The sequence below is a fragment of the Gambusia affinis genome, linkage group LG05 (assembly GCF_019740435.1).
Source record: "Gambusia affinis linkage group LG05, SWU_Gaff_1.0, whole genome shotgun sequence".
Taxonomy (NCBI): domain Eukaryota; kingdom Metazoa; phylum Chordata; class Actinopteri; order Cyprinodontiformes; family Poeciliidae; genus Gambusia; species Gambusia affinis.
Window position 1 is genome coordinate 12,039,105 of NC_057872.1, and position 25,432 is coordinate 12,064,536.

Below are 25,432 nucleotides of genomic sequence, written 5' to 3' on the forward strand. Positions count from 1 at the left end.
CAATTGATCTTATAAAAGAAACTTGAATTCTCACCCATTTGTCTTTAATAGGACACCTGAAAGCTTAAAGCGTTCCAAAAAAAACAACAACAATTTGTCACATCTGTTTAAAATACAGATGGATCCCCTTTTGGGGGCTGGGCGGTGTTTTCTCCATACCTGACGCTGTACACCTACTTTTCACAATCGCTGCGCTCTTGGGGTGGGTGCGCCATATTTTTTCAATGGGACAACGTGCTGGGTGGGCATAAACCTTCTGTCTTTCCCTCCCTCTTTCGGAGCCATATAAGAGCCGAACTGTTATGGAGACCCCATCACACTGCAGTTCGCTGTTACTGAGAGAAGATGAGCACACGGATAATGAAATCCAACCCTGCCATGAAACTAATAGTGGTGAGTAACCAGAATTTCGCATTCTGCGCTGTTCCGTCCGGCCAGCTGGAATACAGATGTGCTTCATAAGGAGCAGATCGTCTTGTTTTATCCTAACGCGTACACTTTTAAAGTAGGCATGAAGAGGTTTTCTTTATTTCTTTTTCTCATTTTCTGTGCGACTTAAAGCCACACAGATGCTGAGTGTACAACTGTGGGGAAAAACGCAATATTCCCTACTTTCCGTTGAGTTGTGCAGACAGTCGGTGCAGGTAGCTTTCCGGGCTCCAGATTATTGTGTTCGCCACACTTACACGCCTTCCACTTTTAATTTAGCTAATAATTTTATGTCAAATGTAATTACTGTTTACTGGCATTACTATCGTTTAGCTGAGAGTCAGGTATTAGTTGCTGAAAATAGTTAATAGGATAAAGGACTGGTACAACGTAACAGGCTATGTGTTATCAGTTGCATTAGACTGTGTATTTATCGTCTATCTAAGATATACTGTCTTAACAATTTTATATCATATGAAACTCCCGCTAACATTTCAGATTATTAATAAATTCTTTCCATGTAAAGCTGACCTTTGTTTATACTTATTGCCGTTTGCTTCCAGTAATGGGCAAAGCTCAGGTTTCACGTTAATAAACTCATACAAACAAGATATGTAATTCAGCCTGAAGGACAGTTTATTTTAGCTCACATTTTATTGCTTTTGCTCATGTACCTTTACAATGAATGATATTTTACTCTCCCAGGCCGACCCCTCCTCCCCTTCCTCTTAGGGTATGTTTGACATGACACCAGTATGTTGTTTTAGAAATGTTCGCCTCTTGGATCACAGCGGTATGCTTTGCATACAGTGCAGACATCTAAGGTTTTGCATATGGTAATAGCAATGTGTATCAGGTCAGAGACAGATCACACTCTGTAACCCAGAACACTCGCTTCCCTATCTGTCACTATGGTCTGGGTGTTTTGTGTGTATGTGCGTGTGTGTTTGTCACACAGCTGTGAAAGGAGCCCATGTTTTGGATGAATCCCGGTCGGTTGGAGATTCTGTTTGTGTGATGTATTCAAAGGACCAGGGTCTTTACATGCAAATGACTGGTGAGAGCGCAGCTACTTTGCATGCTCACATCTTGGGGGTGTTGTGATTACAGATCAGGTCCTCTCTGACTCAGTTGAATCTTTTGCTCCCTGCAGGGTTCATTTTCAGTAGCACATGATGCTCTGAGTTTTCCTTTAACAAGGGAATATTTCTTCCTCACCTGTCTGCTTTGGTGTTTTCCCGGCTGTCTCTAATACATGTTCCTCTCTTCTAAAACAAACGCATTTTGTTTGAGTTTTTCCCCGGATGCAGTCAGTGGAAAACCTAATGCAGCTCTGTCTATTTGGATGAGAAAATATGTTAATATATATGAGAAGTGCAAAATAGTCTAAGCAGGTATGGCGTCAGTGGGCAGTTAGCGGGATTTTTTTTTTCCAACCCATGCCCTACGCTCCACTTCAATCCATATGCAGAAGTTCTCATCCCTCTGTTGTGCTATCTGCAATCTCTGTATCCTTATCTCGGCGACCCCCACCTTCTTAAGTCTCTGTTGTGTCCGTTGGCTGAAGCACCAACTTCCCTAAACCTGGAAGCTTCTTTGCACACAGTGCAGAGGTAAATTAGCCAGCAATACTGACCTCCTCTTTTTTTTCTTTCTACAAAACATTAGAACATGGGTTTGGAACTGCATGAGCCAGGACGAAATAAAAAAAACAAAAACCTTTGTGTTTGTCAGTGTCTAGGATCAAAATTGCACAACTAAGCAAGGTTGTGGATTCATAATGCAAAAATCACCTCTGCAAGTTGCTTCCTCACACCTAACTTCCCTTTTCCATCAACAGTAGCTCTGATAGCAGAAGTGTGTACCTGTGTGTGTGTGTGTGTGTGTGTTTGGGATGGTTTATGAGTGCAGCACAGCTGCGACAAACTAACGGATCCAGACTATGTTCAGCGCCTTGTAAAAGTATTCGCATCCCTTAGACTTTTGTCCACATTTTGTCACAGTCCACCCTCGAGCTTCAGTGTATTCATTGGGATTTTGTAGATGAACACAAAATATTACATGGAATTTTTTAAGACAATGATAAATACCCAACTGTTTCAAGTATAAAAAAGAAAGCATGGCATTTATTACAGACCTCTTTTACATTTACATCCCTAATTGAAACGTCAGTGCAGAAACTTGCATCAGGAAGTCAACAAATGAGTCAAGTCAATAAGTTAAGAGTCTATGTGTGCATCAGGTGTAGACAAAATGTAATGAATACAACAGTTGCTGCAAAATGCTAAAATTATACCCAAGCGCCTACATTAATTCCACTCTTATCACTCTGCAGATTATATTAAAAACAGGATGCAAATTTCTTCAGAAACAATATTTCTGACAAGAAAAGTTTGATTTATTTGACTTGGAATTTGAACAGGCAGTTCAAAAAGTCCAGTGATTTAAATGTGTGAAGCGTTTTTAGAATTGCAGCAACCATTCAATTTGTTTTACAATTGTATCAACTTAAGTCTGTAGAGAGACCAGAGTAGTGACTCTGACTTTGAATAAAATGCAAAAAAGAGGCTTCTTTCAATTTCAGACTGCAGTTTTTAAAACTAAAAACAATGTGCATCATTTGCCTACATATACCTATAATCTGCGTGAAATTCAAAGTTGTATCTATATAAGTCAAAATTTGCTTGTGCCTAAATTGTGCCTATAAGTGTTTGGAATTGCTATTAAATCAGTTTTGGCTGCTAACCAACCCTGCCAACTTTGTTGATTTAGCTACACTGACAAAAATAAATTGTAAATTTTATTCAGTCTTATCATACAATTTGCATACCTTCTATCTTTGTAGCTTTTAATCAGCATTTTAGAGTAGAAATGTTGTAACTTTAATAGCTGAAAGACATTTGAACATATTAAAACACAAGCATTATTTAGGTATAGACACTGTGCATTTTACATCACAGAAAGTCGCCTTCAAAAAGCTTGACTTATGTGTCAAAGGTGCAGTGCCTCTATATTTATTCTGTTGCCCTCTGTGTGATCTTATTGTAAAATTATATGATTATATGGTAATTATCTGACAATAAAAATCAGTTCTTACCTCCTCAATATAACTTTAGCCTTGTCAATATTATCAAAATATTTTTACTGCCTTGGATGGTTTCGGCTCCTTTAGAGTGTGAAAATATTTAATCCCGATTTTCCCGTCAATATTAATATAGCTTATAACTGGTATTTTTATTTCAAGTTAATCCGCAATGAAAATTTGCTTATGAAATACTAGAACGCGACTTCACAAAGCCAAATTGAACGTACTCGTATTGCATTGCCTGCCCAGCTCTAATGCAGGAACAATATTATTTTCAACGAAACCAAATATATTCTGAACATAGTAACTGACAACTCTCACATTAACTCGCATACCTAAAAAAAACTCTTCATAATAGCAAATAATTTCTAAGACTTCCATGAACAAAGACCAAGCCTTGGCAGAGTTTTCCAAAGTCGCTCCAGATCTCTGTGTGGTTTAAAAAAAATGACTGATTTGATATTCAAGTGAACTAACACAAACACACGCATGCACACGCGCACACACGCACACACACACACACCCCGACGTGCACACACACACATGCACACACCAGAGGGCTGGAATCCCCCCTCAGACCACCTGCGCTCTACAGTTAACTGAATCCATGTGCTCGGTGCATGAGCTGGTGTGGTGCGGTTTGCTCCCTTTGTGCCATTGGTCCTTTCCTCGTGCCATGACTTTCAAGCTAACCCCAAGGCAGGCCAAGCATGGAGTCTTGGCCTGTGTTGCATGTCAGTAATGCTGAAAGTTTAATGTAACTCGAACCCTTTAAATGTGTATGCTGAAAGACGCTTCACCAATGAGCATTTGCATCAGAGATAGTAATGATAACTTAAAGGTCAAAGATTTATTAATTCATGAGTTCCCCCATGCTTAGACCAAATTCACTGTTCGATGATGTAATTGGCATTCATGACTTCATTATCAACGGATAACCGTCTTTATAAAGTAATTTTGTTTGAATTCTCTGTCCCTGCCTATCTCTCATCTGTTGCCTGAGGTAGTTTTCATCTCCGTCATCAGGTTGGTCAAAAAAGAATCAGCTCTCTTTAGTCTTTTGGCGCCATCTGAAAAATAGACAACATTATACAATGCTTAAGTTCCCAATAGCAGCCTGTGATATATAAACAGAATGAACAACTCAGGCTTTGCTCACTCAACATCCTCTCACGTTCAGTAAACAATTGTCTGGATCTGAGTATATTTGCTTCACAGCCTATGGGAGTCTGCTTTTCCGTCAGGCAGTTTTACATGAAAGAGTTTATAAGTTGGACCGTCCCTTGGGTATCGCTCAAGAACGCTTATGTAGGTTCTTTAAAATTCTACTTCCAGTCATACCTCCGTCCATCCTTTCCACTCAGCTGGATGAGCTCCATGATGGGCCTCTTGGCTTCCCAGAAAATGGTGACAGTATAATTATGACAGTATAATTTAGGTTTTCCAGGGTTGTACAGGATGTCTTCTGAAGTGAGGACTAGGGTGAAAAGTTCAATATGGTAGAAGCCCTTACTCACAACAAGTCATCTATCCTTATGGCCAAACGCTGCTCGTGTGGTTTATTGTAGGAATAGTGTCTATTTTTGAAAGAAAATATATTCTATTACTATATTTACGTACTCAGATGATTTCTGATTAACTAAATCATAAACAGGTATATATTTAATTGAAAACCATATAGCATTTGCTGTGCTGCACAGATCTATTTGGACATGTATAGTCTCTATATTATGATTCATTTTGTGTTGGGTTTATTTCTGCGTTGTTTATTTGGCCTATTCTTTGTGTTGAGTGTCTAAAGTTTTGTTCTTTCTGTAATTTTGTTAATATTCTTAGACTAATGGTTTTTCCCCATTGGTTTGTGGATCGTTTTATTCAATGCAGTTCTCTGTGTTCTTTTTGTTTATTAGTCTCTTTCCTTCACTTACCTTGTTTAATACTCTTTCTCGGATTTTGGGCATTCTCCTGATTTGACTCACCTGGTTTCCACAGCACTTGAATGTTGAACTGAACTCAATCTGTAAGTTTTTCATATCTATCTTCTTTGGGGGATTTTTTTGTTTTTTTTAGCCCAAATAAATTATTTATTTTAATCTACCCATAGATGTGTTTTTCCCACCACCTGTAAGTGTTATGTATTCAACAACGGTTGGAAATATTTTATTTACAATGTCCTTTATTGTGCTGTTGAAAATTTTAGCTAACTCTATTTTACATGGCACAATTTTTAGTTTAGTTAATTATTAATAATTTTTCTATTGATTAAATGTTTTCACTAACATTTTTTGACTGCTGTTGCATGTCTATAGCTTTTAAAATGTCCTTTTTGACTGTTAGTATGAATATTATTTAGCATTAAAGGTAACGTAGCTGTTAGCCTCAAGCCGTTAGCATTGAGCCGTTAGCCTTCGACTGTTGGCCAGATTGATTCCAGATGTTCTGCACTGTTCAGCTTGAAATAATCCTCTGAGATGGAAACAGATTCTTCAATATATACGTTGGGTTTGAAATTAGAATGTTGTAATAAAATAATTGTGTTGATATACGTGTGTTGTATATGTGTTTTTATTGATATTACAAACATTAAGTGGTCTGGGACAAAAATGGCATTTACATCTGGCCCAGATGCCTCAATGTATGATGGGCCACCAGTGGCCGGGGTCTGGTTTGCCAGAGGTGACACGTTTTATGGGCCAGCTATGATTCATATACTGTAGCTAGCATATGATATATGGACCAGATACCACTGGCCAGGTGTGAACTGGTCCACACCTGGCCCAGTTCTGACCAGCACTGGGCCATGGGGGGCCGTCATTAATTGCACCATGTTTGTCAGATGTAAGGGCCAGCTGCGGGCCACATCAGGCCCTGACCAATTTTGCTATGTGGACGAATGTTTTCTGAAAGTTGTTTGAATGTCAGCATGTTACGTAACACGTAACTAGCTTCAATACCCCACTTAGGCACTAGGGGGCTCCGGCCAAATATCTTCTCCATTCAAATAATGGTTATAAGTCCGATTTTCTCATTCCCTTTCCTGCATAATCTGCATTGCAGAGTAATACTTCAATAAAAGACCAAGAAGTGCTTTCATTTGAAAAATATGTATATTTTACCGAGTGACGTCACTTCCCAACTTCGGATTTCTGCAGTCATGACACGATGCTTCTGTATTTCACATGAAACCGATGGGATCTGTTCGGTAAGTTACTGGTTTCCATACTTGTTTGTACCATTTTCTGAGCAAGTATGTGGTTATAGCGTAGAAAGCTGTTTTTGTTACCGACGCCTTTTGTGTTTGGATTATGACCAGCAGCTCCATGCAGCCACAACCTCCCACATGTTCTCCACCTTCACCCTCTCATCCACTCTGATGATCCACCGGCTGCTCTGTGTTCACCTGTGGCTATTCCACCCAGTAACTCCAGCGACTGACTCCTTACAACTGGAAACCTCTGTCAGATCAATTTAACCAACATGCTAAGTGACTGCACTTTGTGTGCATCGTCATATTTCTAATTTAATTATTTATAGATGTAAGGCATTTTTGGATTTGATTAGTTGACGACATGACGCCATGAATAAGAGTTAAATGCAAGTAAAGGTTTGTGTGGTGGGAGTTTTGTCTGTTTTAAGAGTTTTCCTGCATTAATACAGGTGAGCCTCAGCAGAGACTCATCTAAAGCAGGACATAAGGTCCTGACTTCCAGGGCTTAAGACCCACAGTTTACATAGTTTTCTTTGGCCACTGGGTAACAAATGCTTAGGGTTATTTTAGATTGTAAGTGTAATGTCTTCAAAGCCTTAAAAGGAGGTAAAGGAGACGCCCTGGGAAACATAGCGAGCTGTTCTGACCCGACTGACAGCTATTGGTTCTGCTGAACAAATGGACTCACTGGATGAGCTCGGCCTTCCAGCCTCCACTGGAGAAAAATTAGAAGTCCTAAGCCAAAAACTGGAGTGAGGAGCAGTTCAGAAATAAATAGTATGCGTAATTTTTTGAAAACTTAATTAGCCTTTCTCTTCACACTATTCTTCCCTTTCATCAGGGGCAGTTCTGTTTAAATATAGACTTTTAAACTATTTTCACACTAAGGCCTATTACCTAATGATTTCATTAAGAAAAAGAATGGTAAACAAAAATTAATTTTACAATATTTTTTAGCTCAGCTGACTAGGAAATTTCAGCAAGGTAGCAATTGTTCTAACCAGAAAGGTCCTGTAAGGTGGAATGCTCATGGTTCTGGTTCAGTTGATTAAAATGTTTAACAAAGTCATGGAGGAACTGACTCCAATTACATCGTTGGTGGGAACTAAACTTAACAAAACGTTGCTAGAAATTGTACAAAAAGTTTGCAAAAAAACTCAGCATTATTAAAGCAAACCAAACATTTATCGCAACAAATTTGCCACGTTTTTCTGGACTCAGCTGGGGAGCTTCTTGCTGATTCTGTGGTATTGTTTCCTTCTCTTTGTGTCAGGACACAGCGGCTCACTGGGAGACATCATCCTCTGGGAAAAGAGTCCCCTTACAAAAAAATCCCATGAAAATCCCATGTGATTACATGTGACTTTCACATTTGATCACGTGGTTCACACCAATTTCACATGTGAATGATGTGAATCACATGTGAAAGCACATGAATACGTGTGATTTTGGAACGTTTCGTGGTAAAAATCACGTGATTCACATGTGAACCACACATTTCCACATGTGGAAACATGATTTTTTGGTGTGATTTTCACAAATGTAATCACGTGATTACATGTGGAAATGTGTGATTCACATTACCACGAAACGTTCCAAAATCACACGTATTCATAATAATAAATAATAAATAAAAGTTATCTCTACTTTTTATAGTTATGTAGCCATATGGGGTTTAGATTCTTGGTTGCTTAAAAACCCCTGATATTTGACATTCATGTTTATAACTAACTTGGAAATGATAAATTACGTCTTAATAAAAATTTAATGCACTATTGAACGACATCCTTCAACTTGAAATTCTCCATAGAGATATATGTTGTTGTTTTTTTTAATTTTTACTTTTTTATTCTTACAATAAAGTGGAGAAATTTCAAAAGTCCAAGAGTTTGTCACTCTTTTCAAATGTCTAAGCTTAGTTGGAAACCTTAGACTTTTCCGAAGTGGCATTTGTTACAAAACGTTTGTATAACCACCGGTGCAGAGCATTTAGAGGTAAATCACATGTATTGTAATGATCGTCTTGGGATAATTTATCCGTTCATTTTTCCAAATCTGCAATATTAGAGTTTTCACAGTTTAATATTGTTGCACAGAAAATTTGTTGGGCAGAAAAATCAAATGATGGGGGTTAAACGAAATGATCGAGCGGTTAAAGTTATTTTAGTGGGATCAAAGCTGTTTCCAATGTTTGATCATATTTTTGTTTTAATAAGCATCTATGAAATTTCGAGTTAACTTGCTGTTGTGGCTTTTTATCCATTCTCGTAATTGCTTCGCTCTATTTAGTTGTCCCAGTAATTAGGCTACTTAGATCTGCAGAACCCTCTGGTGACCCTCTGCCACTACATCAGCACACATCATCAGTAGTTCCTCATGTTTCTAAACTTAATAGGATGTGGCTTCACGGCCCTAATAGCAAATGTATACACTGTGATTGTGGGTTCGAGCCCTGATGGGGCCACCCACACTACAAACAAACCCATGCAGTTATGGTTCTCCTCAGTGAGCTGCTGTAGATGAAAGCTTGCCCTTAAAAACGCTGTATTCAGAGTTCGATAGGTTTTGCCGGGAAAACCGCCGCACTCGCCAGACTGTTTGAAGCTTGGGTTTCTATTATGGTGTTTAAAAAACGTTCATCTATTTTTGCCATCCTCTTTTGTGAGCAACATTGCAAAGAAAAGCAGTAACAGATTAAAAAAGTGAGCAGTATTTAGCGCTAAATTATACGCACAGTGCACGAACGGTAATAAATTGGTAGGAAGGAAAGCTCAAAGCAGCTTAAATACTTTATTCTATTTATATTGTATAAATTAGTTTAGTATAATAGCTCATTTTTTATGATGAATTTAATGTTTAAGGCTTATTTAGAAGCTCAGTGCATCATGGGTTTGAGAGTAATTTCAAGCCTGTGTATGTCCTCCATGTATCACAAATTTTTATAATAAATTTTACTTTGACATATTTACATACACTATATAAAAAGACAAAAAAATAAAAAAACATATCCATTGTCATTTTGTTATAGTGGCTTTGGTCACACATTTATTTATTATTTTTATATTTTAATTTGAAATGCATGAATGATCATAGCCTGACCTCTAACAACTTTGTGTTTCCTCATTTACTAACAAATACAGCTGACCCTGATATATTTACATACACTGTAATAAAATACACATTCAGTTTTTTCCCCCCACTTACATTTAGCCTGAATAAGCTGTTTTATTTTCTGGTCAGCTAGGATTACAAAAGTCATCCGTATTGTTGAGCGTTAGAATGGTGTGAATTGCAATGTGTGAATTGACCTGTGCACAAAAAGTCTTGAGGTGTGTGTGCTTTGCTGCAGAATAAATTTGTAAACCTTACAAAACTTATGCCATCATGAAGAAAGAACATTTTGAGAAATTATTGAAGCAAAACTGTAGCAATAAGCTAGCAAATTAAAGCTTTAGCATAAATTTGTCTTGCAAATCTTGGATGACCCAATCAGCACCAAATTAGTTTCAAAGCTTCTCAATAACAACAAGGTCAGTCTTTTGCTCTGGATTGCAATAGAAAATTTGTGAGCAGAGTTGAAGAAATCTATGTGAGTAAGTTGCCCTGCATATCTCATTTCTTTTCAGGAGGAATGGGCCTGTCCAGCAAAATAGTTGGGAAATATCTGAAATTGCAGCAACTATAAACATCTCTCTCATTATTCTGACATTTAGCAAATTGTCCTATTTTACGCCTGGGAAGGTTTTAATCCCATTAAATGTTAAATGGTTGACTTCATGTGTCCTTTCATACAGTGAAAATACCTGTTTTTAACAAATGCTTGATGAAACTGTTCTGTATGCTATCTCCCTCACACTTGCCATGAAACATGAAATTCTTATCCTAAATATTAAGAAAACAAATCTGTGGCAAAATGTGTGAGGCAATGGTGAAGTTCCCCTTGAACATATCTCACTTTTACCTTGATGACAATCTTGTTTCAAACACATCAACAAATACTAAACTGTGTTTTGTGGTAAATCACAAGTACAGATGCACACACGCAGGAAACAAATCAGTAGTTTAAAGTTTGGTAAACTGTAGAACAGAATGTTTTGTACTCTGGTGGCAAACAGGGGAAAGCCCAGCAAACCTCTAGCAGCTCCCTTTATGTGCTGCAGTCAGGACAGGAGGCCGCAGAGCTCAAAGACCAACACTAAGGACAACCGTAATTGTACGTGAAGCTCAACAAACAGGCAGCAAACACACACACACACTAGTAGAAAGCACATTCCTGAGAGAGCACACTTGTTTGTTGAACGCGTTTTAAGATGCACGCTTTAAACATGCACACAAACAATACATGCTAAATCTATTGTTAGCTGCCTAAACAGTAAGGATGAACCCTTGCCAAAGGGAAAGTCCGCTGAGCCAATGGCTGAGGCCCTTGGAGGAGGGAGCCTGGTGGGTGACATCTGTTCTGCATGTGGGCTGGTCCTGCCTCATGGGTGCATGTTTGACAAGCTTCCCAATTAATGTCTGAAATTTGAGGCCTGACCAAAGCTTTGCACATCTTGTGCAGGCAGTGAGTGACATGTGAGTTGGTTAATAAAGCAATATCTAAATTGGTTTGTGGCAGGAGTCATACTGACAGCTTCTCTGTGGCAGATAACATTATTATATTGCTTCAAGAGGCGACGTTGCCTGCAGACACAGGCAGGTTGTTTCCCTGCAGTTGTGACAAGCAGTGAAGTTGCTGAAGTTTCTTCTCAGACTTTAGATCAAGCCCATTAAGAGCTTTACCTCAGCCACATTGACCTTCATTTGAACTCATTCTGTGGACGGTTTGATTTAGCACAAATTCATAAATTTATGAGTGAAAAAATATTAGAACCTTTTTTTTGCCTTAGGGAATATTAACCATGCTGCCGAATCGCTTGCTAAACCGAATTCCTTTCTCTTGCAGCTCTTCACGGCTTCTTTCTCGTGGGCCTTTCAGGAGCAGCCTGTGCCACCAAAGTACCAGTACAGAGATCCAGTCACATCTCAGGTCCATTCTTGTGACCAGTGTCCCCCCGGTACAGCCGTCAAACGACACTGCACCGCTGACACACCAACTGAATGCCAGGCCTGTCCTGAGAGGCATTTTGCTGAGAACTGGCATTGGGGGGATACGTGCCAGTACTGTACCTCAGTACGTACAACACAAACTGATCTACAGGCATTCCTATATCAGACAGGATTTTATTTATTTATTAGAATATGTTTACAGACAAAAAAGTATTTTAATCTTTACTGCAAAATGTATATATTTCTTTTTCCAGTTTTGACTTAATTACTGCTCTGAGGGTGTACTCTCTGCATACTCTCCTAAAGCACGCTTAGTGATTATTTGATTATGAAATTAGTTGAATATTATTTCAATAATCGATTCACCAAGATAAGTCTGATTAATTGTTTCGGCCTAAAGTAAATTAATCCTTAACTATCAATTGGAACTGTTTGTAACTCTTTAAAACATATTTCCCATGTATGTATCCATGAAGAAGTTCTGGGTTTTTTCTTTTCTCATCCATTGTTGGAATATTTGAACCCGTGTGTGTTGTGTCTAGGTGTGTAAGGAGAGACAGATAGTGAAACAGCAGTGCAACAGCACACATGACCAGCTCTGTGAATGCGTACCTGGATACCATCTAGTGGTGGAATTCTGCATTGCACACAGTGCCTGTCAGCCTGGATACGGAGTCACGGTGTTGGGTAGGTCCTCTCTTCTTTGTTGCCAAACAATGAGGTTTAATTCAACTACAAGAAATATGGTGTAGGAATTATTTCAAACCTTTCCAGATTTTGTCAAATTCCAACCACAAACATGAGCGTGTTTTAATAGGATTTTATGTGATGGGCAGTATTATGTAAAATCGACTATTTTGAGCTTTATCAGGTCATAATGTTATTCCTCCTTAACTGGAGTGTTGCCTTGATTCTTTCATGCATGTTTGAGAAATCCTTTCTCTTGTGACAACCTGGTTGGATCTAGCGCCGCCTTCGGACGCAGTTCCTCCTTGGAGCGGCGGTTTCCAAGCTTCCGCCTCACAGAGCAGCACCTTCCCCATGACTGCCTCAACTCAGCTCCTCCAAACTAGCCGGCAGGGATTAGCAAACCCAATGGAACTGCGCTTCTGCTGAACTCATTATATGAACTACTTCTCATTGTATTGTTGCTAAAAACATTATCAAAGGGTTAATAGAGGAGTGTTGTTGTGATGACTTCCAGTACTCCTCCAGGAAGAGCTTGAGCTTTAGTAAATATTAAAGAGACATAGGCCCAATTCCAAGGTGTTAAATGTTGCTTTTAAATTTATTGTAAGTCATATATATATATATATATATATATATATATATATATATATATATATATATATATATATATATATATATATATATATATATATATATATATATATATATATATATATATATATATATATATATATATATATATATATATATATATATATATATATATATATATATATAAAACAGTGAAGTTAACATGCAAGCATAAAATGGCACTGTGTGTCTGGAAAACATGAAATACTGCCCCTTTAATTAGAAAGTAGTGCATACTTGTGAACTTGAAGGGAAAATAATAGATAGTTTATTGAACGAACACTGTTTTGACCTCCTCTCTGTCTTTCTGGATAACTGTTGTCCTGAAAACACTTACAAAACACATGGACAGGATGTTATTTCGAGGTAGTAGACCAAAGGGATCTGAATACAACACAACACAAGTTTCACATGTAAGACATTTAAAAAATCATAAATCATTTTCATTCCAATTCTTTTTAGCATTCTACGTTTAGTAGGTTTGCCACATAAGACTCCATTAAAATGCACGAAAGTTTGATTTTTCAGCGTTTCATTTTTTCTTCCTTCTTTTGCGAGACACTGTTTTAAACATTTCTCAGCTTGTATGTGTGTATGTATTTATGTATGCGTGTGTGTGTGTGTGGGTGTGTGTGGATGTGCATTGAAGCTCTTATCCATTAGTGTTTTCAGTAGAGAAAATTGTATAATCTCAGTTTTTTTTAATTTACTGACATGGCAGAAGCTCTTGAAAGGATTCACATGCAGCATTTTTATCTCAGTCCTCTTATATAAGATGAACAAAAGCATGTCTACCTCTTTTCCTTTTCCTCTTAGTCACCACATCAAATCTTTATCAGATGTGTGCATCTCTTTTAAAAAACCCAGAAATACATTCTCAAAGACCGATTCTTTCTGAGAAATGCTTTCTGTGTTGTCCTACTTGCTCAATCTCAGAAATTTTTCATGGTCTATATGATCTCCTCAGGACTTTTTTTTTTTATTGTATCTCTTTTTCACTGTACTTTTTGATGACAGAAATAATCTATTAAAGAAAAAGATATTGAAAAAGCATGTTTTTATGTATTTTTGCAGGTGTTTTATGGGAGTGTGACATCTTAAGCTTCAACTTCTCTCCACATGACCTCCTCATTCATTTAATGTATGATATATTCATCATACTCATAAATAAATGCTTCTGGAATCACAACAGATCACATTAGACCAAAAACCTTAATGTATAACAAACTGTTTCAGGTAGTGCTAATGCAAATGTTATATATTAATGCTTATAAATAGTATACAATGTGCTTAAATATCCGATAAATGGTAGGAAGACAGGGTTTTTATTCTTCACAGTCAAAGATTGGATTCTATGGCAGCTTTTGTTGAATCTAAAAGTCACTTACGTTATTGCTAACAGGGCTTAAAGAATCACAGAGCCCATCTACTTGGCAAAAAAGCATATTACATATTAGCGGGTACCAAAAAATTAGCAATGTGTTTAATGTCTGTTGGTTAAATGAAGTCTGATTCCCCTTTACATAAAAGCACGTTCTTTCTCTGTATTCCTGAAATTCTCTTACATAGACCAAATTTCCGTTGGCTGATACCAGGAAATAATGTGAGTCAACTGAGTTGATTTGGCTTCGTTATAAAAATCGTAATGAGCCATTCCCAAACGAAAAAATGACTCATTGTGTCTGCATTGTACGGATTATATTTAAAGAACATGAAGATGTGCATTAATTTGATAAAGAAAAGTAAAAGTGGTAGGTTTAGGGCTATTAAAAGGTTATTTTGTAAACACATCGTTCAACATTTTTAAAATCTATTGATTTAAAGTCTGTAAGCACTACATTAATTTGTGGTTAAACATTAAAACAATACATTAAGCCACTGTGTCATGCATCGAGCAGGCTGAGTTCCTTCCTTTATTTATTTCTCATGGTTTAAATCAGCTTAAAAACAAAAATAATTTTGATAGTCTTTGCTGAAATAGTACAGAAGAAAAGTTCAGTTTTATTTAATTACAGAAAATGAGGAAAAGTTCTTTCTTTTCACAAATTTATGTTAATATCAGATTCAAACTGAATATGCCCAAACGGGAGATCCATGTTTAACTATTTACAGCTTTAAGTTTGGTTTGAACTGATCACATGAAATTTGACGTGTTTTGCCCTCAACATTCAAATTGTTTTTAGTTCCCAAGCCTGAATTTATTATTGCAATAAAACTGACTGACGTCTTTCAGTTAATAGTTTTGTTAATGGTTTTGTTTTGTTTCTCACCTTATTGTGCAACATGGGGTTTTAGTTTCATTTATCAGAGATGACTAAGTCTGAAATATTGTTATTGAATGTGATACTCGATGTCTTGTTAAATATTTATGAAGCATGATGCTCATTTTCTTCCATTTCATCTGCGCTGGTTCCTCCTCACCGTAGTGCTTAGTCATGATTAGTGTGACGTACTGTAGGTCTCTCCCAGTGGACAAGTTAATATGCTCTCCAACAGTACAATTGCTAGAATAAAAGTTGGATCAACCATTTATTTTATTTTATTTTTTTTGCACCCAGTTACAATGTTTGCTCAAGACATTAAGCAGTCATAGAACTTTTCCAGCCACACCTCTTTCGGTGTTATTTGACATGTCAGAGAGCGCGGTGGCGTAACTCTGTCGTCCACAGTGACAGATATATTACAGCTGACTTTAAGCGGAAACTGGAGGCCGTCTGCTTAGCCTCAGTAAAGTGACACAGTTTCCACTGAATGTCTGAGACTTTCCTTCCTCTTTTATTTAATTGGAATTCGGTTCATGGTAGTTAACATATAACCTGTCTTGATTTATTTATTCAGAAGCTGAGAACTGACTCATTTAGGGTTTGTCCGTTTGAACAATAGAGCAGGAAAAAATCACTACGTGACATAAACAATTTGGAAATTATACTCATTATCCTCCATAGGTTATTTGTTTATTGATAAAAGATATTATGCTTAATGTATGCTAAACTTGGGATTTTAAAGTTAGGTTGTACTTTATATAGGTATTTTACAATAAATTGCAATAAAGCACAGCGTCTAAAACATTGCAGCTTAAGTTACCATTGAGCCCAGATTCCTTTTTTGTGGCATATGGTTACAACAGTCTTCTATCTTTTGTCTTTTTGTTGTTTTTTTGTTTTTGTTTTTTTAACCAGAGCCAATATAAAAAACTGGTGCAACACATTTTCCAGTTCCCAAAAACATTTTCTTATGATGTTGTCACATTGATTCGGAACACAACATGGACGTTTTAAAACCAAAATAAACTTGATCTTACAAGTTTTCATTTTCTCTTTGACAAGCTTCAAGGGGAACCTTTTATTCTCAGGTACGTTCCAGTGGCTTCAGCTACTTCCATGTGTTTCCCTTCGAATTGTCTTCAAAGCGTCTGATTTCCCGAGTGCTATATTGCTCAGATATGAGACAGTGTTTCCCAATAAATCCACAACAATCTTTTGAGTTGGTACAAGTTTAGCAGACAAGTGGATTCAAGAAATTATTGCACAGTGCTTCTAGTTGCAGTTCAGACTTTTAAACCACACGTTTCTGTTTCAGTCCCAATAAATTACATTCTGTTTATGACTATGTTGTTTTTTCCATTGGCCTCTCTCTTTTTGGCTTTGATTTTTACCACTAAGTGAAATTAAGACATTCAAGCTGATTTTCATTCTTGTAGTTGATGTAAGCAACAAGTTATTTTACCAATGCAAAAGGTTTTTGGCTTTTATCAATTAATTGTTTGATTAGTTGTACGAAAACATGGATCACTTTTTTTTTTTTATAATCTTCACAAGATTATCAAAAGTAAATTCATTGAAGAGAAAACCATTTAAATGTAGCTGCTACAGAGATATTAACACCCCTTGCTTCTAGACCTTGTCTCTGCAAGGTTTTGGGTTATTTTTTTTCCCCATTTGTCTTTAAAGATTTTCTCAAGCTTAGTCATGTTGGAAAGGCAGCATCGGTAGACAGTTATTTTTAGGTCTTTGCAGAAATGTGAAATTAGATTTAAGTCCAGGTTGTGTCTGGAGTACCAAAGGACATACGCAGACTGTTCCTGAACCTACTCTTTTGTTATGTTGGCTTTGTTAATCAGCTTATTGTTATGCTGGAAGGCAGTTTGTAACTCACATACATGAGATGTGAGTAGGCTAATCAGATGAAATATGGAACAGCTGTGGCAAGAGATGAGGCTACTCAACCTAGGAGCTGAACTGAAACTACAAACAACTGGAACCAAAAGAAGAAACAGGACTGACAATAGTCTAAAATACAAGTATCCAAGAAAATTAACTCAACATGAGGGAAAAAAATTAATGTTTTTAGACAACAGCCTGGCAATTGCCTTCCTGTGCAATTCCGCTCAAAAATATGTCTTGCTTTCAGCACAGTCTGGGCTTTCTCCTTTATACAAAACATATCTGGAAAACATCATTTTACTGGGTCATTATTATTTCAGATATTTAAAAAAAATATATTTAGTTAAGTTGGTCTTAATATATATCTCAGTAGCAATTTTCTATTGAAACAATAAAAGGGTTTTCAATACCTTCTTAGTGTTTACTCTAAAACACATCTATGATGTATTTTGATAAAATAAAAATTTGACAAAAAGTACATTTTTAGGAAAAACATTAAATGTCAGCGTATATTTTTGAGTCACCTGTCTCATTCACAAGTCTGTACTGTATGTGCTTTGTCATCATCGGTGCAGGAAATATGTTTCGTATGCATATCTGCAGGTGGTTTCTAGTTTTTGCGTAATAGTAAAAGCCAACGCACGCATGCCTTGTGAGCGGGAAACGAATGAAGATGTTACATCTGATAGGAGCACGGTGGCTTCCCACGCACTTTCAACTCTTTGGTTAAAGTTTTAAAATACAAAGAGGAAGTGAATAAACCACTATTTCTGTTATGTCAGGTAGTCATGTGATCTGCAGGGGAAAGTACCAGAATCCAAGACCATTTATTATAATATTACCAACCAGGAATCCCTCATTACCACCTCCAATTGGAGTTTCTCATTTTGCAAGATAGGAAAATGGCATTAGGACTGCATTGCATAAAATGTGGGAAAAAAGAAAAAAAAAAGATTTTAATATCTAGTCGGCCTCCCTCTCATGATATTTTTTTAAATGTAAAACCATGATGGTCACGTGTCATGTTCTCAACGTCTTAACATGTACAGAAACTGCTACTACAGATGCTTTATGAGTTATAGAAACTATGTGGGTGTGATGAGGAAGACATGTCTGAGTCATTTTCATACAGTTATCTGTGGCTTTGATTGATGGACATATGTTTGCGGGCTTGGTTCCTAGAATTACGTCAGATTAACTTAAGATCTTCATGAGGGAGGAGATTTTCACACACTGAAAACAGCGGCGATAGAAGGAACGAAGGTTACCAGTAAGCAATTGAAACTGATGCGGCATCTTTTCAACTTCCTCTGCTTCAGCTAAGTGCTCTACAGGGTAGTTTGTGTGAAACGCCTGCAGCGGTGTGTTGCCCGTTATTTTGACATAGGCAAGCACACGGAGGCCACAAAAAAAAAAATCTTTTAAAGGAAAAGACAAAAAAATTAATTTCTTGTGATTTGTTTTAATCTGGTCAATAATGCAGGATTGTAATGAAACGAACAAAGTGGACAATTTTTTACAGAAAAAAAAAATCAGTAATTCATGGTTGATCCTAAAATATTAAGTAAGATAGGCAAATAACGAAAGTTTTTAGGCGATGGATCACTTTGGGGGTTTTTGGCAAGAAATCTTTTTTTCTTGGCTTTTCTGAACAAGAAAAGGAGATGAGCCAGTGGTTTCTGTATTTAGCCAAGTGTAATCATTTGGGAGCCGGGGTTGCTTAGGTTCTTTTTACTACAAAACTACACAAAAGCACAAACATAGTTATTATCAGATAATAACTGTATTTGCTCCACTCATGAATTGGGGCCAGGGGCAGAACAATATCATTTAGAGGGCTACACTTTGGAAACGCCTGATCTAACCTTGTCCATGGTGGCTCTGGTTGTATGCTGTATGGAGCCTTTAGATTCTGTTGCAGTCGCCAACAGATCTTCTTCTGGGATTGCTCCGTATTGCTTTGACCTACTTTGACCAGTTTGAACATTATTTCTGAGAAAATATTGCCCACAAGATGCTTCGTGATGCAAACACCACTAAGTTGAACGGAGGGATGGAGTGTTCAGATTGATGGACAGTGTTGGTTTTCTGTTACCCTTAAGTTCAGTTTTGGTCTGATGAAGTGTCATATAAAGATTGGTAGGAAACTTGGTTTCACTGACACGTAGTGGTGGAGGAAGCTTTTAATTTCCCTTAGATTTTAGGGATGTCAGTGTAAAACTGCAGGGCCACATTACTAAAATATTTTTGCATTCGAAAAAGACTGTACATTTGATAGATCGATATACTTTATTGTCATCGTATTCCCAAGCCAATATATTGAAATTTTGTGAGCAACAGTATGTCAGTGCAAAATTGCTGGTCATATTTTGCCTGTTTTCTCTATGTGACAGAGCAGTTCTCTCTCCGCTCCGCATTTTTCTTCCACTGCACAATTGTAAGCTGCATGATGACTGCACACATAAAATCTCATCAAAAAATGACAAGAATTGAGGTTGGGATTTGAAAAAGCGTGAAAAGGTCAAAGTTGGTGGCTTTGAGGTTGCTCCTTTCTTGTTAGGAAAAGAGTCCACTCTGTCAGTTTGAAATCAAAATAATTATTTGTGGATGCCTTGCAGGTACACCTGAAAGTGACACCGTGTGTGAACGCTGTCCGGATGGTTATTTCTCTGTTGGCGGCTCCTCCACGTGTCAGCCGCACAGACTCTGTGCTGATTTCGGCATGAAGACTCTGCGATGGGGAACATCCACTTCAGACAGCCTGTGTGGCTCTTCTGACTTCAAGGACTGCTCCCAACATCACACTCTGTGCCATAATGGTGAGAATATAGAGGTCACAACGGATGTGAAAAGCTTTAGAACTATTCCAGCAACGGGTTAGTTTATATCCAGCACATCCCTCCTTTACACATGCATATGTAGGAGCGCTCAGAGTAAACCTCAATTGTCAACAACTGAAAATCATTCCGAGCTGAGCTATTTCAGACTTGTGGTCAATTTCATTCCCCAAGGCAGGGGATTTCCTCAGTCCGGTTTCTCTTCCAGATTCCAGGCTTTTTTACTAATTCTTGCATGTCTGAAAACCAGCTCTAGAGAGACTCACCAAGGGCTGCAATGAATGTTTATGGAGCTCAATTCAGAATGACCCCATGATGGATCAATTACCCATTTAACTGTCACATCCTCAAACACAATAACAAAGGAAACTGAGTCAATGTGAGACACAAAATGAGCTTTTGGGGCTTTGTTACTCAGACTACAGCTATGATGGATGCTTAAATATATTTCAAAAGGCAAAGCCTCAAATATGATACTGAATTCCTGCAGCTTTAGAAATCACTCACAACTCCAGACCCCAGCACACTCCTGCACAGTATGTAGAATATTTTGGAGACCATTCACAAAACTCTCAGTCCTCAACAAGAATGATGCTTCCCTCAAACATTCATTCACCAGCTGTCTTCCTTTGAAGCACACAGCCACAAACTGTCTGCAGCTAATCCTGCATCGGTTGGGCAGTTTGAAGAAAAATGTGAAACTGACATCGGCGGTGTTCCCAAAGTTAAGTTTTGAGGGATTTCAGGATGCCACGACTGAAAACCACACTTACATCATCAGGGTAGTAGAGAAACAAGCCAAATGCCTTCTTCATATTACTGTAAAGTCAACCTCTAGGTTTGCAAAAGAACTTTTTTTGCTCACTCTGGAAACTTAATATTTGGAAATTGATCAGAAACCCACACATATGCACAGCAGCGCTTCATGACTTGCTCAAATTTATGAATCTAAGCACCAAAAAGTTTCCGATTACCTTCAGCTCTGAATGTCATATGCAAATTGGGACTGTCCTCAGTGACTGCATTTTTATAATAGTCAAATTTAGTTGAACAAACCTTTCTCTTTGCAATTTTTAGTTTGCCTTTTGAAGTATTCTTTGTAGCTTCACACTTGCAGTTTTGTGCTGCTGAAGCGTTTTAGTTTCCCTCATTAGACAAAAGACTGAGTGGTTTTTCCAAATGGTATGACGTGTTAAAAACACGTATGAACACGTGCAAAGTTTAAAAAAAAAGTAACAAAATTTGTTGTCAGGATAATTATTCAAACTCCCAACATTTTTGATATAAATTAAATTATATTTTTTGAACATGTTTATTCTAACTGGAGGTAATATTTCAGAGCGGTAGATTAGGGTGATGGCAAGCAGCCCTTCCATAGTCACAGACTTGAAGCTAATCCACAAAGGTGCTACGTGCAAAAAGCTAGCCAGCCTTTTTAAAAAAGGCTTCCTTACTGAAATGTCAATGAACTAAATCCCAGAGATTTATTTAGCTGAGTAATTTTTAGCGTACCATTTCTAAAAATAAAATGTGAATAAAGCATTTAATATTTCAATATCAAATTTTGTAAGATGTCTAATTTCCTATCAGAACCAAACTTTTTGACTGGAAAAAAGTCAAAAAGTTTTTTATTTTAAGAATAAATCTGTCAGGGGAAGGAATAATTTGTGGCTTAACAGTAAAACTTTCTTTTCCTCTTTCTCTTTTTTTTTTTTTTTTTTTTTACTGTCAAAATCAGGAATTTCAAGTTTAAAGCACAGTTACTTAAAGCTCTGCTTAAATGCATTTGCTAGATGTATGGGATTTACCATGGATTTGGCACATTTCTAACAAATTACAAATATAAGTAAGAGGAAGAACACCTCCAAATATTTAGCAGGTAAGCATCCAGTAGCTCTATGTTGCACATTTTTGTAATCCACAAATATTTTCTCTTCTATAATTCCTCCTAGATGCAACACTGTGTGAAGAAGCAGTTTTCCAGTCTCTGGCATCGCTGCGACTGTCCTCGGTGCCTCTGGAGCGAATCCTCGAGAATCTCCCTGGACAGAAGGTTGATCTTAAGAGCCTGGAGAGGCTGAAGAAGGCATGCTCTCCCCAGCAGCAGGTCCTGCACCTGCTGAGGCTGTGGAGAGAGCAGAACAAGGACAAGTTGTACGGCATCATACAAGGTATGGATTAGAAGCCTTGAAACATGTGTAATCTAATCATTAACACCCCTGGTATGGAAGAGGGCAGATATCTTAAAATGACTGGTTGCTATGGCATTTATATAATGTTTGTGTAAACAAAATTGGATCCTGGTCAGGATCAAAAACAATGACCAATGAAACGTTTCATTGACGATCAAGCTGCATGGACAAGTTTAGACAAGGAGCAGTTTTGTTGCAACCACTGCTTCACTTCTGAAGATAATCATACTTTTGCCTTTTTTGTGGGAAATATTTTCTTGTTTTTCCTGTTGTTACAGAGTGGATAGGAGAAAAGTACCAGTGTTTCATGCCACAGAGAAACAGGAAGTTGTGGTTTAGAAATAAAAAATCCTCGAATTGCCTTGATCAACTTAATAACAAAAGTATAAATCAAAAAAGACTTTTTTTTTTTTATGAAAATTTTTAGAGGTGGACTTTGATTTTGTTTGAAGCAATTTCTGTAGCTAAATTAAAAATACAAACCAGGAAAGCCAACAAAACGTGGAAGTAGCTGCACACTTTTATTTCTGACTGTCGCTTATACATAACAATATTGTCCCTGCATTTCCCCAGGTGTGAACCACTGCGAGCGAAAGGTCTCCCGCTGCAACGCTCTAAAGAACCTGACCATAGACGACCTCATGAAAGTGACCGACAGCCTGCCGGGAGTAAAGGTCCAGGAGCAGGATGTGAAGGCCGTGGTCTCCACCTGCCTGCCCAGGCAGTACCTCCTGCAGATCCTCCACCTGTGGAAATCTGCAAACTACAACCTGGATCTAGCCAAAGGTCTGACTCGTAGTCTGAGGGTGCTGCGCAGCCAAGAAGCGCCGCGGTATCTCGTCAAAAGCCTCAAGAAAATCAGCCGCATCATAGGGACCACGTCGGCGCACAAGAAGTACGAGAAGATGTTCATGAGCATGTTTCAAGATGAGTCGTGCTTTAAAGCTCATAAGCAGCTGAACGAATGAGGTCGTGAGTTGCGCAAACATGAAACTATGCAGTCGACAGCATTTCAAAAACACAAATGCATTATCTGACTGAAAACACGTGAAAAGATACATAAGAAGAAAAAGAACACAGCAGCCATTGGACAGAGAAAAAGTCATTTGTGAGAGAACGTTGTGAATGAGGAAATACCAAGCAAAGCACATTGAGAACAGAAAAATAAGGAAAGCATACAGGAAGTACATTTTTTGTTGGTCTTCAAATAATACCACAGGCAAATATTGTCATCCAGAATCTAAAGTATCAATGTGCAGGGATGAATCTAACAGGAAGAACTTCCACAGCTAATGTGTTCTCACATCTGTTTCCTAGAATCATTTTTTTCCTTTTTTTTACCAGAGTCTGTTGAAAATTAAGACCTAGTTAAGATGTAAACAAGAGGCTGCTTCACAAAAAATGGTTGAAGATTCTGATTTGTACTATTAGAGCTTTCTCGCTGTTTGAGAGCAAGAATTTGATTTCATAATGAAATACATTTATTTTACTCAGCTGTCCAATTTTATTTGTTCTGGACTGCTACAAGGTAAAGCTGGTTTGTTTTACATTTATTTTTTTGGTCAGTTATATGAATGTATAAAGGAGTGCAATTGAGTGTTTTCTTTATTTAAAGTGTAATTTTACTTTCTTAAAGTGTAAAAGCTTGTTTTTATTATTTTTTATCATAAAATACTGGATTCTGATATGCTGCAAGTCCCTGAAGTGATATTTTTTTATATTTTGTTTTGTCACTTTTATATTGGAAGTGGATGGTCTGTATATATATATATATATATATATATATATATATATATATATATATATATATATATATATATATATATATATATGCCTGCCTGTTTCTCTTTAAGCTTGTGTAGCTAAGTTGTGAAGATTTGTAAAACTCTGACGACAGTTTGTAAAAAAAAGTCTTGTTTTATTATAAAAAAGCATTGAACAGGAAAATAAGTGACATGTCTTTGATTTTCTGTTATCAACTAAAATCCTGAACTAAAATGATCTAATTCTTTACTTTCAGCTTCTGTTTCTCTCTTCTGATTTCACGTTACTACAAAGACCAAAACCTATTAGACTGTCACATGCTTCAATTGCTCTATGGCCTGGATTTAGAACAAACAAACCTACATTGGTTACAAGAGAGAGAAGTGAAAGAACACGTTCATGTGAAGCCAGGAGAACCTACCTGGAAAAGAAGAGGTGGTTGAAGGTTTTTATCAAGAAGGTCTGCTATTTGTTTGTTTGTTTGTTTGGATCTCCATTAGCCATTGCTGTAACAATGGCTACTCTTCCTGAGGTCAACATCATAAAAACACTTATTTCAAAAAATCTTCCAGTTTGTGTCGGCAGGCTGTCCTTTTTTTTTTTTTTTTAATCTCTTCAAAGAAGGATACTGGTCACTTACGGTTGGTCCCCAGGGGAATCTCCTGCATGCTTCTGTGCTTCTGGTGAAAGTGAAAGAAACACTGACAGACCATGGTCAACGGGAGATTTTTATTGAAGTAAGGGATTGCACCGACTTCTTGGAATGAAGAAGGTATCCTCATCCTTGGGGGGAATTCGGAACAAGCCTCTGCTCCAGCCCAGAAGAAGAACCAAGCTGTTCTGTTCATCTTGCACAATCTTTGTTCAGACACAAAGTTAATGCACAGCACTGGCTGTCATTTAATTATTTCTATTTGGCATCAATGATACATCATCTAATTAAGTTCTGCTAACGTTCAAATGGATGTCTATGCATATATCAGTGATTTCTTGTGAAAATCTTAATTAGTCGAGAACAAAACAGGCTAAAGTAAAGTACGCAAAACAAAATTAATAAATTGGCAAGTAGGTAGAGGATGAGTTTACATATGACTCTTCTAAATGCTATTATACACACATTTCTAACATTTTCTCAGGTGAATTTACAAACAGGTATGGAAGTTTCTGTTATTATAAAAGGTGGATTTAAGACTGTTTAGTAAAGAAATGGGTAGATTTGATTAAATTTTTTATATTCCCTATGCTGAGCTTAAATATAAAAATAAAATTTTGTGACAGAATAATGAAGTCTTTTTATAATCAGAACATTTTGAAAAAGTTGTTGCTTGGTAGTTAAGCATAGAATATCACAAAATGTCAAGCAAAGCATAAAATTAGTCTATTCA

The 25,432-nt window shown here is 37.2% G+C and overlaps 1 protein-coding gene across 1 annotated transcript; it reads left to right on the top strand.

The window, feature by feature from the left end:
* Positions 1–259: 259 nt before the first annotated feature.
* LOC122831284 (tumor necrosis factor receptor superfamily member 11B-like) lies at positions 260–24,036 on the top strand. Its single transcript, XM_044117366.1, has 6 exons — positions 260–393; positions 11,668–11,895; positions 12,314–12,458; positions 19,873–20,073; positions 22,044–22,262; positions 22,857–24,036. Exons 1-6 carry the CDS (start codon positions 346–348, stop codon positions 23,249–23,251), a joined length of 1,236 nt encoding a protein of 411 aa, XP_043973301.1. The 5' UTR covers positions 260–345; the 3' UTR covers positions 23,252–24,036.
* Positions 24,037–25,432: the final 1,396 nt, after the last annotated feature.

Coding starts and splice junctions, on each gene's coding strand:
- LOC122831284 (XM_044117366.1), top strand. CDS start 346: ATGAGCACACGGATAATGAAATCCAACCCTGCCATGAAACTAATAGTG. Junction 394..11,667: donor CTGCCATGAAACTAATAGTG/GTGAGTAACCAG, acceptor TTTCTCTTGCAG/CTCTTCACGGCTTCTTTCTC. Junction 12,459..19,872: donor ATACGGAGTCACGGTGTTGG/GTAGGTCCTCTC, acceptor GATGCCTTGCAG/GTACACCTGAAAGTGACACC.